Source organism: Lichenostomus cassidix, chromosome 2, assembly GCF_008360975.1.
Source record: "Lichenostomus cassidix isolate B80296 chromosome 2, HeHo_3.0, whole genome shotgun sequence".
Taxonomy (NCBI): Eukaryota; Metazoa; Chordata; class Aves; order Passeriformes; family Meliphagidae; genus Lichenostomus; species Lichenostomus cassidix.
Window position 1 is genome coordinate 135,702,243 of NC_139482.1, and position 15,630 is coordinate 135,717,872.

Consider the following 15,630-nt stretch of genomic DNA (forward strand, 5'->3'; position numbering starts at 1 on the left):
AATTGCTAAATTCAATTCTTGAAGCCTTTTTCCTTATTTCAGTCCAGAGCTTTTACTGCGTTGTATCCCCTAGATTAAAAGCAGCATGGGTCCACGCCATTCCAGACTTAAAGCCTAACCTTCCAAAAGTAAACTTATTATCTCAGATAAGTTTTCAGAGACTTCAAATTACGAAATATTTCAGCTTCTCTGCTAAAATTTTCATGTGCAAAATTGCATACTTCCTTTGCAAAGACCACACTGTAAAAATACAGCGCTCTATAATCGAAAAGCTGAAATTACTTCAGTTAACAGTCATGGAAAGACTTGTAAATAATGAAGGGTTTATAGGTGACCTGGAACATACCTTCACATCTGGGGAGAGGATGATTCCAATTGCGGCTGATGCCATGAAGACACGTCAGAGCTGAATTTCCAATTAACGTGTAGCCAGGAAAACACTCAAATGAAATAGTTTGTCCCACAGTAAAGTCATTTCCAATAACAAAACCATTACGAAATGGTCGAGGATCAGGGCAGCTTTGTAACTGATATGCTAAAATAAATAATGGTAGAAAAAAAAAAAATCAGTGAAATACAAATTCTGATTATCTCAAAAAAAAGTGATTTTAATTATAATAAAATTAAAAGTCATGGACCACCCATATGTTGGGAACTAAAGTTCCATGATGGTGATGATCAAATCATTGGTCGTACACCTGGACAAGTACAGTGAAACCAGCTATGCTTCTGTGTTGCTAAATAACATTGCTTTTTGCTGTTTGAAGATATTACACTGAGCCAAATGAAGTGCTTTTCTGATCCAATAGGAGTCGTCAGGTTTTACATTCTTACATTTAAGGAAAAGGAGAAATAAACATGTCTATACTTTTATTTCTTTTTCCCAGAATAATTAAAAGGCTCTATAATAAACTGGAATATCAAAGACTTTATAGTGAACAAGTAGGATTTGAAAACAAGCCTCTATCACACACCTTAGTGATTTTTTCCAAGAAGATTTGATTCATTGTTTTCTGATTACCAATATGAGAACAAATAAGCTGTGCACAGTCTGCAGTACAAGAATATCATGTTGCATATGTTTGAAATAATCAGTTCTCTCTTATGTGGTTACAACTGAGACAGGAGCTTTCCAGTGTTTTGACAAATGACAGCATCACCAAAATTATTACTGTGACTATTAACAGTATATGGTCTTATGTTTTTACTGTCCTTAGCAGTTAAAGTCACAAATTGACTTTTTCTTTAAAAGCTAATTCCTTTTACAGTGGCTCACTTCCAGAATGTTACACAGAGTTCAAATCAATTTGGACTTGTTACGATTAAAAGAGTAATAGGAGACTGCTCTAAAGCAAAAACTCTTTGAATTAGTCTTAGGTGTTATTCATATAATGAAAACAGGTCTAGCTTAAAATACACATTTGACCTTTTTTCATGAACAGTGGTGATCTAATCCTTTTTAAATGAATATGCAATTCTATAAATAGAGCTATGATCTTATGATCTTCATCAGCTCAGCATGACCTACTTGGGTACAACAGAACAAGAACTTTCAGGGAAATGGTGAACTAGGAAATAAAATGGATTTGGAGATCTTTGGGTTGGCATTAATTTGCACAAGCCTACATCGATCCAGTACTACAAAACAGTAGTACTGTAAAATAGTATTTAGATCTATCCCTTCCAGAACCCATTACACTAAATTAAACTTCCAAAGGCTTCCAAATACTGAATAGAGATGCTTCCTTTGTAAAGGCATGCAATGTAAATTAATATGCCAATCAACTTCAAATATTGGCAATTATCTGTTTGCTGACATTTGACCTGAATTTAAAGAGAATAGGCAATTCATTTGCTTTTTTCATCTTAACTTTCTTCATTCATCTGTTTTATCTAAATGTATAAATCTTGGAACTGAAACACATAAGATCTTTCATATTTATTTTTCAGAATCCTGAAAACCCAGTAAAACCTTTAACAGACAGCCACCTTGTTCTCTCATAAGAATGTCCAAATCTCACCTTGATATACAATATGAAATCCTTGTTTGTTCTGTGAGTAATCACTGTGAAAGTATAAGCTGGTTTCATGAGTTGTGCTGAACAGAGAAGCTGGCAGCTGAGGGCCACTTAGTCTCCCAATAACAGTGCTAGTTTCTGTAGAGCCGCTCCTAACTTCTAAGTAATCGTGTATGGTCTCCGTTGAGAAATTCAAAAATTGCAAATGGACACCTGAAAAATATTGTCAGTAAATAAACGCCACCGGCAGCAAAACCAGGAGGGAAAATAAAGTGAGTACATCTTGCACTGATAATCACAGAAAATAACCAGGTAGGAGTCCATGTGCTACGTGGCAAACGCCTGTATATCCCCCCATCCTAGTATGAAAATGAAATATTTAGTTTTCCTATGTATGAACTGGAAAACAGTTCATAAATCCAGTGATTAGGACTCAGTTCGTACAAAGCAGTTCAGAACTATTGATTTTGGTGGACTTAAACTTATTTATCCAAGAAACTGTTTCCAAAACTTCAGTAGTTGAACCTCCTGCCTAATGGAGGTCAAACTAAATAGTATGCTAATGTAAAGTGTAAATAGCAGTCTGAAGAGTTAAATTGGAAGTATTGAAAACATAAGCCTGGCAGAATGCAAGCAAAGAAAACGGAGTAAGGAGTCAGTATTGGAAGAGAGACAGGATAGCAGTAAAGTGAGGGAAGAAGCAGATGGCAATGTATTTGGAATAAAAAGACAGCAGGTTCTGCATGCAGTTGCACTTTATTAAATTTGAAATTTAACCAATATTCCAGATTTTTATTATTTCTTCTTTATTAGCAAATGTCTTTGGAACCATCTGTCAAAATATTCTGTTCCCTTATAGCTCTGAATATACTTTTCTCCTGCAGATTTGACCCACAAATAATGAACCTACTACTGCTATACCTTTTTTTATTTTGATAATTCAATGAGCAGAAATGGGATTTGAAGACTCTAAACAGCACTATGACTAATAAAGAAGCACTACAAATTGTCCCATCAGGCTGTCTAAAAATTCAGGTAGTGGCAGAGCTAAAGTGTAAATGTTATTTCTATAAAATGCTAAGACAAAAAAAGAGAAAACAATTATTGACTGTAATCTTGTGTGTTTTGAACAAAATGCAAACAAGCAAATTGGATTCTACATAGAAATCTCATTCTAATATAATGTATTTCCCCCAGACAGATTCAGATAAGTCAATGTTACAGAACGTTTAATATTTTTCAATATAAACAACCCATGCAGAACAACTGGCTTTCATTTAAATCATAAATGAACTAGGCTCATGGGATTTCTAATCAAAAATAGCACAGAACTGAATTTAAAAAGAGGAGGGAAAGAATCTGAACACATGCAGACAAGAACACTATTTGGGGTGCTACACTCACTCTGGAAGACCCAGAAATTCTGTATCATCAAGTAAAGAATATGACAGAAGATGGAAAGTATAAAATAGAAAACAATGAGGCCTGTCTGAAAAAGCAGCACCCCATTCAACCAGTGTGTAAAGAAAAAAATCCAAGTGCACACGCTCCTAAAAAGTGCCACAAGTGTTAAAATATAAGATAGGACAAATCTATTGGCTAGCTTCGAACAAAAATTTCACAATAAAGTTTGTATAGGATCTACCAAAGTTGCTCAAGGGGTTAGCCAATGTAGATAAAATGCTGATAATACCTATACAAAATCATGGTGAAATAAGAGAAGATCTAGTGCCTTGATAAAGTCTGAATATATATCCATCTTTAAGACAACAAAGAGGATGTGTGTAAGGGTCGATCAAAGAATCAAGTTCTGTATCAACATTTCTCATCAGAAGCCATAGGTGCAGGACTTACGCAGAGAATGCTTTGTACTTACCTAAAGCTGGTACAGAATGAATGCTTTCTACCTGCCTAAGGCGGTACGGAGCAAATGCTTTGTACTTCCCAAAACTGGCACAGAACAAGTGCTTTGCACCTGCCTAAGCTGGTACAGAACAAAGGTCTTGTGCCTGCTAAAGCTGGTACATGACGAAGGCTTTACACCTGTCGCCCTGACACCCATTATCGTGAAAAATCTATGATGCAAAACGGGACCACCAACCCATAAATTCCCTGCTATTCACTACTGTGAGAAAACCTGCCTCCATAGCCAACCATGGCTCGGACACTCCTCTCTTGGCATGTGTGACCTGCCAAGTGGAGTTTGGCATGTCTCCACAAGAATTAAGGTGGATCAAAGGCACGTCGCAAGGAGGGAACAGGTGTCTGGACTAGCATAAAAGACAGCTCTGGAATGACTGAATCCTGAAGATCTTCCCCACCGTGAGATCACATCGATTGAGGCAGAGGCACGCCTTCCAGATGGGACCCCCAGAGTCCCAGACATCTATGGACATCTATGGACCCATGGTGGTAGCTGTAGTCCCCTTTTCTTCCCGTTTCTCCCAATCTTTCCCCAATTCTCTCTCTCTATTGCAGGCTGCTTTACAAGCCAAATTAATAAAGTTCCTCTTTGGATTGAAATTTAACTCCCTTGACTTGTTGAATTATTTTTTCTTTTTGCACTCCGAGATCATAGCTGGTACAAACCATCACGCGTCTGCTTATAAGTGGACCATGACAACGTGGGAAATGGCAACTGCAAGTTCACTGCAGTCCTTGGAAAAAGTATGGAACTTGTTTAATTGGAGGCAATTTCCAAACATATAAAAGACAAAAGAACACTTAGGAGCAGTCAACATGGATTTGCTAATAGAAAATAGCAGTTAATCAACCATTATATCCTTCTATTATTAAAATGACAAAGGGAGGAAAGTGTATATAATATACTTTTGACTCAGTCTATCATCTGGAAGCTGAACACATGTGAGCTTGATGAATGGAAAGGAAGTTTATTAAAAATTAACATAACTTTGAGGCTCCAGGGGTGATAATCAGCCATTCAGTGGTTGGCAGCCAGTAACAAGCACAATATTCTGTGAGTTGTTATGGGAGCTTACACTGTATTATGTCTTCAGAGGAGACTTGGAAAATGAGAATGCATCCTCAACAAATGTGTGAAGGATAATAAACTAGGGCTCGTGGATGACGTACTAAATGGTAACATTTTTGTCTGAAGAACACAAAAAAACTTAAGGATTGAGTAAATAAACAAACGCTTCTTAAAGGTTTGCACAAGGAGAGGTGCAAAGTTCTACATCTGGAGTACAACACCCTCATCTGTTACAGGCTGGGAAGTAGTGAGGTGAGTAGCAGCCCTGATGATAAGGTTCAACCAGCCATAGTGGGCTTGATCTAGTGTTAATGACAACTTTACTCTGAGAGGAAAGTTTGACAACTTTAAGTGGGAGGCATCTACATTTCCTTTCAAAGAACATTTCTATGCTGCTGTGATTTTCACCTAGGATATGCAAAGAAGCTTAATGAAAAAATAATTAATTAAAATGTAGCTTTAACTTCAAAATTGATACTGTTTGTTGTAAAATATTCATGATAGCTATTTAGTTTTGTTGGGTTTATGACTTCACAAAAAGAGAAATCAATCCTGTTAAGTTAGAAAATTGTGGTTAATTCTAATTAAACAATTTTGTCTTGATCAGAAAATTGTGGACTATTTTAAATGAAAAACCAAGAACCTTGTGGCTTTTCTACTCTTATATCTTTCTTTGAAGGTTTTGTTAACTTCTTCAAATGAATTATAATTACTTTTGTTTTTTTGCTAGGAAAAAGATTAACAATATTTTAAAATCTATGTTCATTGTATTGCACCCATAAAAAAGCAATTTTAAATCCATAAAAGAACACATACCAAACCCAATAGGCAGCTTTATTGTCCATGTGCAATCCAAACTGCTAGGATAGTTGCCAGGAAACCCCGGACTAAGAATCACTCCACTGAAGTCTGACATGCTGCCACCACATTGTGCTAAAAAAAAACCAAAAGACTTTTTCAGAGGAGTGAAATGAGCAAAAATTAATCCAGAACATTGAAAATACTTAAATAATACTATAATAATACCTAGGGTTATATTTTAAAAAATACACAAACATACCTTTATCACTAAACAGCTGAAAGAAAGTTACTTACAAGTAGGCACTTTAAAAACTTTTATCAACTCTGAATTGAGTAGATTTTAACTTGGGGGATACATGCACCCAAAATAGAACAGATCAGAGAATTATTTAGGTTTGAAAAGACCTCCAAGATCATTGAGTCCAACTGCTGACCAATAATCACCTCGCCAGCTAGACTATGGCACTAAATTCCACATCCAGCCACTACTTGAACACTCACAGGGATGGTGACTGGGCACCACATCCCTGAGCAGCCCAATTTGTGAGGAACTGACCTGAAATTCCTGACCACCCTTTCCATAAGGAGACTTTCCCTGATGCCCAACCTGAACCTCCCCTGGTGTAGCTTGAGACTCCATCCTCTCATTCCATCACTTGTTGCCTGGAGGAAGAGGGCAACCTCTAATTTGCTGTAGTTCCCCCCTTTCAGGGGGCTGTAGAGAGTGGTAAGATCCCCCTGAGTATCCTTTTCTCCAGGCTAAATACCCCCAGCTCCCTCAGCTGCTCCTTGTAAGACTTGAGCTCCAGACCTTTCACCAGCTTTGCTGCCCTAATGTTTACTCTGCAATCTGTCCATGACAACTGTCCTTGTGAAAGGGAAGCAGCATACACCAGCTCTTAGCAGCACTCAGACAATTCTGCAACAGTTTGTAAACAACCATGTGAATAATATAAGATAATGTATTATAAAAAGACTCTGCACTCAAAAAAAGAGTCTTTTAAAGAGGCCTTTTAAAAACTGCATTTCTATCCTGTTCTAAAGATGAGATAAAATAAACGAACTTAGAAAAGTACACACACACACACATACTTCCAGAAATTAAGCTAAATTCATATCTAAATTTTATTTTTGTTTTCAGGCATGACATCAGTAAATAAAATTATTTAGACTTCCGTATTACATTTAAAGAGGGTAATTATGTTAAATAGAATTTTGTTTAGCAGTTTTTTTCAAGTAAAATTTGCCACATCATTTGAAACACAAGTAAAAATCATTACTTGCAAAAAAGAAGAAAAAATAAAGGAAAAAAACTTCTAAAATTTCAGCGCAGCACCTTTATCTTCAGATTTTACCGAGCAGTGCAACTATAATATCAGACTTCCTAACCATATGTTAATGCATAATGACAAAAACCAAAGACTAAATCCTGAAAAAATTCTTACAAATATCTCAATCTTGTTGAATATTTATAAATTCTAAGCTGAGGGAGCTCAGTACCTCATAGGAGGTTTTTAACACCCCACAGGATTAAGAACAGGATTATGTGAGGCAGCTCAAGAGGATATATATTAACTGTCTTGAAGGAAAGCAAAGCAAAAAATCTTTAATGAGATCTGCAGCATCCTGCTTTCTGTACACTCAAGATTACAAATCCTGATAACTTTTGGTGTTAGAAAAGCCAAACAAAAAGGTATTTCTATGCAGTGAAAGAGATTATGACTACAAGAAGTTTTACATTCCTCACATTTAGACATCATATAAAAAGATTATATTTAAATGCACTTCACTTCACTTGTTTCATTTTGGTTTCTGAGAGGTTTTCAGTGCTTTTTCCAATAATGTTATGGACATATATATAATTTAACTGGAAAAATAATGTGTCTTCTGAAATTGGATAGCCATGCTTACGTTGAACTCATTAGAGATGAAAATGTAATGTTATTTCTCTTTTAATATCTTCTACAACTGTCATTACTCTTCAGGGGAAATGAGTCCTAAATAAATTAGCTGTGTTTCAAGGGTCTCTGGAGGTGTCATCTGTGATAATGAATTGATGATATATTTTGACTACAACATATAGAATCATATCACAGAATGTTTGGCTTGAAAGGGACAATATATATATTTCTTTTACAGCTTGGACGTTTCAGAAAAGATTTGCAAACATCAGTGTGCAGGAACCATTGAAAATCTTTAATTTAATTTTACCATTTTCACATTTAATTAAGTTCTTCCAGTTCTCCCTATTCTATCCACTACATGTGTATTATTTTTGTGTTCTCTGGTTTTCTCATTCTGGAATTTTTAAGAAAAATTATGTATGCTGAACATACCTAAACATATTGGAATGGGGTAATTCCATCTTCTTACTGGTCCAGGCATACAAGTGATATGTGAATGTCCCTAAAATGACACAATATTTGCTAATTCATATAAAAATATACAATATATGGCACAACATTAGTACTTCAACAAAAATAATGTCTAATTTAAAACATCATCAAAATATACAAAACCAAAAGGTATAGCAATTACATAGTACACTGTGAATTGTATCATGCCTTCAATGCAGCAGAGAAGACTGTGACTGTTCACCCACTAGACAATGGTGTCTATGCCATTATTGCTTACAGTGTAACAGAATACACCTGAATTCTATCCATGCTTCAGTATAAACCAAAGGTCTGTAAATGATGATTCTAACTGAAGCAATATTTACACAGTACTGATTTACATCATTTTTTGACCATGATAAAACTACTCATACTATACAAATTATGCTAGTGCTGACTTTACATCTTAAATTCATAGTAGAGACATCCTCTGTGTTGTTCACCGGCCTTGTGTAATTGTAATTGTCTTCCAGAGAAAGCACAAAAAATTGGAAAATCTTAAGAGAAAACTGTACTTGGGATATCTTCCAAAACCATCTAGTCAGACTGCATAAGCCAGAAAAATCATGTGGAGGGAATGTGTCTTTGCACAGTCTATACTCCTAAGTTATTTTATTCCCTGTATTCTGTATTTTCTTTATTTCAGCCATTTACTGTGGCTTATCTGTTCACACACTTGTATTTAGGTTGAGAATTAAAGCAAAGAAGAAAAAAATGTATCTCAGGTTCTTTCCAAGAGTGACTGTGCAAAATCAGGCAACATAAGAAGAAAACTTCAACAGTCATTCACAGAGCTGCAATCACAACACATGTATTTCAGCTATTCTTGAAATGCTAGAACCCTGCAGGCATGACTAGGAATTCCATCTTGAAGGGGAAATCAGGATACAGGTCCCAAATCCAAACAGCAGTTGAAATATGGAAGCAGACAAGACAATTTTGATTCTATCACTATATATAAACTATCAGTTTTCTTTTTTGTCAAAGCATATAATTCAATTTCTATTTTTGATGCAGTATATATAAACCCAGTATCTAGGTTTTCACAGAATTAGGTAAAATAAATATTGGAAATTATTAGCATTTTTAAGACTTCATTTAGTTAGTCTGACACTGATCAACATGTGATACAGGTGAGACTGATAGCAATGCTATTTTGCTCATTCTGGCATATTTAGCTATTTTGCTTCTAAGGTATCCATAACTCCATTGGGGTTAATTATGTGGTGTTATATACATATGATTTTCTCCCTTTAAGACTTTTCTTTTTGCAGTGCTTGGGTAATGTGATTTTTTCTGACTTTTTGGCTCTCACCGAGCTAGATAAATGGAAGACTGTAGAATCTGCAGAGCCTTTTTGAGGAGTCTCAAGTGAAAACAATACTCAGTTTTGGATCTGATTCTACAGTACAACTGTACAAAGTTTTGAAAATATTTTCCAGATCTTTCCTGCAGGCAGACAGATTCCTACTGGTGATTTACAATCACTGCATTGGCCCTGAATATACCTTTTGCTAATGCAAGGACATCACAAATTTACTTGGAAAAAAACATCCCTATTTGATAAACATTTTGGATAAAAAACCTCAAGAAATTGCTGAAAGAAAACTACTGACACTATCTGATTTACTATGAAAAGTAATTATTTCTTTCCATTTGTTTGTTCTTAGTCCCCCTTATTACTTACTTTCTTTTTCCTCCTGTGCATAGAGAACTATTAATTGTTCATCAAGTGATTTTAACTTAATTTGACAACACTTCATGGTTCAGCTATGAATACCAAGGATGCCATCAATAATAGATAACAACCTATAATCACTAATGCAGAGGAAGCACCAAGACATACACCTCTGATGGAATATTTGGACAGTTCCTAATTTAATACCTGGCAGAAAAGCAAACTTAGTCCTGCAAATTTATCATGTGTTCACAATGCCTGAAGAGTTCAGTGTCCATTTTGCATTGACATACCCAAACATAACCATGTTAAAGAACTGAAAGGTACCATTTGAAATTGCAAACTTGGCTCACCTGAAGAGAATAACCCTGGTCACACTGAAAAGACACCACATCTCCAACCATGTATCTGTCTCCAATTTTAATCCCATTGCTTGGGGTCTGAGGTTCAGGACAAGAGTCCAAACCTATAGCTGAGAAAAACAGAGAAGTTCAGTCATTCTAACGAGCATAAAATTGGGTTTTAGATTCACATAGAACTTCTGTGTATACTGTACATATGCACACTGTATTTATTAATTGTAGGGGACCCCTGGGAATCAGCAGTTGTCTGTGGACAAGTGGCATACTGGGTATCAGTACACAGGATAAGAGGTAAATATTGTGGGACTCGAGTATGGCCACCTACTACCTCAGGACATTATCAAACTCTCCATGCTTTCAAATTTACTAATGTAACTGATCACTCCACGTAAGATTCTCACTAAGTAAAAACGAATATTTGAAGACTCTTAAAATAGTGCGTTTTTTTACAATATGGAAGGCAAAAGCTAAAAAAAATTTTATCTTTCAAATTCTGTTTTCTGTTCTCAAACTAGAGAACAACAAAGAAACTGTTTTGAAAATGGCTGATGGACTTAGATCCACTTTTTACATTTTAGATATCTAGAGTGTGATCTAGTCCATGTACAAAGTACAAATGCAAAATAACTGGTGTCCTTGTCTTACACAGATGATTGTTTATAATCTGTTTTGAACAGGTAAACAAAGAATTATCAAGTTTCACTTTCCAATTACTGAACCTTCAGCCGAATGCACAACCTAACTATATAAACACTCAGGCCTTGCAAAGTGAAATTAGTTCTTTTAAATGCCTTGCTCAGGGTACTTTATAAGCTCAAACCACATTCACATGTATTCATCCTATTTCTGTCTCACTTCAATTAATGAAGTAATATTCCTGAAAAAAGTACAGTCTGAACACCTACAATATCTTTCAAAGTACTAAAACAAATCTTGACACCTTCCCAGCTGAACACAAGTTCAGAACTGTGTCTCTGGAGTGTCCTGATATTTATGCAGGTCATAAATGTATTCATTAATATATTCATAAACCAAAGTCTGTTCATTATTGATTTATTTGTGATGCATGACTAGTTTCTTGAACTGCATTATACTATTCTCACAGTAAAATGTGTTAGAGTCCTAAACTTTCATAACCAGTGGCAACAGAAAGAAATTTAAACATAGCTATTCATTGAAAACATACTTTCAGTATCTTCTATATTTCAGATAAGAAGAATTGTATATAAAGAAAAAGAAGCTATTTGATGCTGTCTTGCCCTTGTCTAGGAGCTCCTGTGATGCTCAATACAAAAACCTACCAATGAAATTTTGGATAATACAAAACTTTAGTTAGAGAAAACCAGGAATAAATTAAAATTTTTATAGTGGTATAGAACATATAAACATTATGGAAGTGTTTAACAAACCAGTCTGTGGTGTTCTTTGTTGACAAACTTCAGGTGATGTAATATATTTTCAATGCAATATATCTTTGTATTTAAGATATCCATTGGAATACACAAAATGAATGTTATGGCTCTAATAAAAATTTAAAGATTCAACAGAGAAGTAAAAATACGCTAGAAAAAACATTATAGATAAGAACACTATTCAGTTTTGGAACACGAACACTTAATTCCTTATGTGAAAGTACATTTACCTGATGTTAAAATATTTCTTCAACAAATAAAGTTCCTTTGGTTTTCTTTTATTTTTATATAGCATTAGGATTTTTTAGAAGCTCATAAGATAATCCATAGCAGACAGGACAAAAAACTACTCATGAGGGATGGAAAGAGATATTGGAAATGAAACAGAATGAAACCTTCTTACAGAAGACTGTTGAGATGAAAAAGTAACCATTTTGGCAAAATGGGTGCACTTCCCTCAGACTTGTGTCTCCTAGAAGAGGTGAAATAGACTTTGAAGATACACTACAAATTGAATAAAAACAATGTTTATGGCAAACTCAATTGAAAATTGCTTAATATAAATATTTAACTCCGATGTGATTTTGCATGAGAACCATGCACAGATACTTCAAAGACCAAGACTTTAATTTAGCTGACTCCTCATGATGTCCTTGACCAGCATATACTCCAATGAAACGCAATAAATGTATGAAACACTGGCATTAAAATCTGGCCATTGCTTTCCATTTACTCACTATGTTTATAAACATAATTACAGCTTTTAGAGCAAGAACTGTTGTCTGAGGGTCAGATATGATGAGGACAACTGAGGAGAGCAAACTCTGTTTGCATCTCTTTCTTTCTGGAGAAATTTCTTCACAAATACAGCAGTTTTGTGAGTTCTGGAATAGCAGGAAAATCTCCTGTCTCTTTGTTGGAGAAAAATGCAAGAGACAAAAATCCAGAGGATACACAAGGTACAGTTTCTGTTGTCTTCCTTCCTAGCAATGATGACAAAGTGTTGTCCCTTAGCTTAATTTCCCATATCAAATTCATGATTTAGCCCAATGCAGAATTTTCCACAGTCTCTTCTTGAAAAACAATTGAATGCTAGATGGAAAAAAAACCCCAAAAACAAAACAACAACAAACAAACAAATTTAAAAAAAAACCCAAATACCTTTTACAGGTAATAGACACTATGTCTTTCTTGGAGAATATTGGGGTACTAAGACTCATGGATTCAAGGACTAAAACAGCTAGTGTCTAGGACTTGAAATGCACACTAAAGGGTTAATCCACAATTAACTAAAGGGTTTCAGGACAGTTGACCCCAACTGAACAAAGGAATATTCCATACCATATGACACCATAGTCAGCATATATACTACAGAGAAAACTGGCTGGGAACTCCTGCTTGTGAACTGTCAGTCAGGGCATCAGTCAGTGGGTGGTGAACAAGTGCATCGTACATAATTTGTTTTGTATATTTTAATTCTATCATTATTATTTGTTTTATTTGTTTATCTATCATTATTATTTCCCCTTCCTTTTCTGTCCTATTAAATTGTCTTTATCTCAACCCACAAATTAGACTTTTTCCAAATCTGTTCCCCATCCTACTTGTGAGTAGACCAAAGGAAGTGAGCAAGCAGCTTTTAGTGCTTAGTTGCTGTCTGGGGTTAAATCACAACAGACTGTATGATGTTTTCATCAGACATCTCTATCACTTGTACATGACAAGTTAATTAATCATTTATCTTGTAAAATAGCATAATTCACTAAGCTACTGGTTAACGGGGTATCTACTGTAGGATATTAGTATTATTTCCCGAATCACAAATTTTCAACATATACTTTGGGTTTATACACTCACACAGAATACATTACTTTTGTATAGATTCACACATACTTCCCTGTATAAATTCATACCCACATATTTGGCTACTGTACTTGGCATGGACTAATACTTTAAATAGCACACTGTGAATTTTTTTTAAGGTGAAAGGTGTATACAGGCAGTATATTGCACATATTATTTGGACATGTGGGAATAAAAAGATGCATTTTCACTTTCACTGGATTTGGTCTCATTTTATTTCATTTTCATAACTTCCTGAAGTTTTTTCCTATCTGAAGCGGTAAGCAGCTGAGAGAGTATCTGCATTTCAAGGAAATGGCAGGATAATTCTACCTATAATTAATGTTTAGTTATAGACAAGTGATCAGGCAGCAATTTTGCAAGGCTGTGTTCTCCAACTGGCTAATCAGACAACCAGAGCATGGGATTTGCATATGGTAAAACTGACAAGAAATAACTGCGACACAATTATGCAGATCAGACACCAGAACCAATATAAGCAGAGGGAGCTGCACAGCTGGTGATTGCCAGAGTTCCTGTCAGTCAGCTGAGACAAAGTCATTCAGACAGAAACCACGTTTATAATTACAGCCTTTTCCACTGGTGAGGTACTCAGCAATAATAAAAACCATTTGAAATAATTCCGTGTTCTCACCAACCTGCAGGCATTTCTGAGTTAGTTAAGAAGCACAGCTGCTATTTTCCTATTATTCCTTCTCTCGTCTTTGCCAAGGGTGACTAGTATTTGTGTCTTACACATACACAGTGTATAGTACACATTGTATTGAACATAATTTGTAGATTTTGGCAAGGAGTGGTGGGGTGTGGAGCTGCAGGGGTGGCATCTGTGAGAAGAGACCAGGGCTGCACCAGACAATGGATTAAGATTGTCACATGAGCCTATATGCATTTACTTCTGGCTGCTGCGGGTTCAGAAAAGCTTTTCAGAGATCAAAAGCAACTTCAGGGTGAAAGTAAGACAAACTAAGTTTCGCAGTCCTTAGAGTACAGTTTTCAGGCCTGAATTTACTCACTTGGATTTAAATGAGGATTTTACTGATGACATTGAAGTTACAGCATATAACTCATTGCTCATTATGTGTAATAGGACTAAATATTCTTCTATTGTATAGTTTAGGTAGAACTGATGTCTGGAACCAGCAAGTGCTCTTTATTAATTGAACATTTCTTAATTACCTGTATACTCAAGGTGAAATCCAGCAGCTGAAACACTGATATCAGACTGAAAATTGAGGTACAGATTATTTGATGTGCTGTTTAGAAGTGGAGGTATGGTTGTTCCTGAAAAGAGAATTCAAAATATTATTGAAATGCACAGAAAGTGAAATAAATGCTTACATAAGTGTGCATGTGTGTGTGTGTATAAACTGAGTTAAGGAGAGAAAAAGAGAAAGGGGGAGAGTGGGGGAAAAGGGTGGGAGCAGGAGATGGGTCACAACCAATTCCACATTATTCTGTCATTACAGATGCTATAAAATACCTGTCCCTATAAAAGTTTTATTACATTTTCAGTGCAGCGCAATATCAGAGACATGAATGATAGACAAGCAAAGGCTAAGACAAATTTGTATTACTTCCTTTTACCCACAAAAGGAAAATATTCACAAGGGTTTTCCTAAGAGAAAGGGTAAATCCTGTAACCAGAATCATTCTAAACTTAACAGTCACATATATCAAGCAGCTCTGAAAAGATGTTGCAGGATTATTCTTAGAAATGTGATTGATTATTTATTTGGGTTTCAGCACAAGACAAGATAATCTGATTGCCTCTGATCTCTTAGCATACACATGTATTTAGAATAATGAAAGAAAAAAAAAAGAAAAGAAAAAGTGAGGCAAAGAGAACTGTCTTCTTTGTCTAAAATAAGGATAAAGAATACATCCTTTTGTCGTGTATAGTTCAGGAGATACTTGTTTTTGAAGTCTGTATTTCTGGACCCTGCTACAAGTGTGGGAAAGAAAATGGGATTAAGGTCTAGTTTGGAAGCCTCTGAGTGTTATTTCTTTTCTAATATTTTAAAATATACAGCTTTATGAAAGTCTGCAAAGTGACGACTGATTAAACAGAGATAATATTACCTGTTGCTAATTACAGGAGAAACAAAGAT

At 35.4% G+C, this 15,630-nt stretch overlaps 1 protein-coding gene across 1 annotated transcript in view; it reads right to left on the minus strand.

Moving 5' to 3' along the window:
• The window catches only part of CSMD3 (CUB and Sushi multiple domains 3), a 596,977-nt gene that overhangs the window by 96,170 nt on the left and 485,177 nt on the right, over positions 1 to 15,630 (minus strand). Inside the window, exons 38-43 of the mRNA XM_085053430.1 lie at positions 14,699 to 14,803; positions 10,239 to 10,357; positions 8,148 to 8,217; positions 5,827 to 5,943; positions 2,022 to 2,231; positions 347 to 535 (exon numbers count right to left, since the gene is read on the minus strand). Of these exons, the coding sequence (XP_084909556.1) occupies positions 347 to 535; positions 2,022 to 2,231; positions 5,827 to 5,943; positions 8,148 to 8,217; positions 10,239 to 10,357; positions 14,699 to 14,803 (810 nt within the window). The remainder of the gene's footprint in view (positions 1 to 346; positions 536 to 2,021; positions 2,232 to 5,826; positions 5,944 to 8,147; positions 8,218 to 10,238; positions 10,358 to 14,698; positions 14,804 to 15,630) is intronic.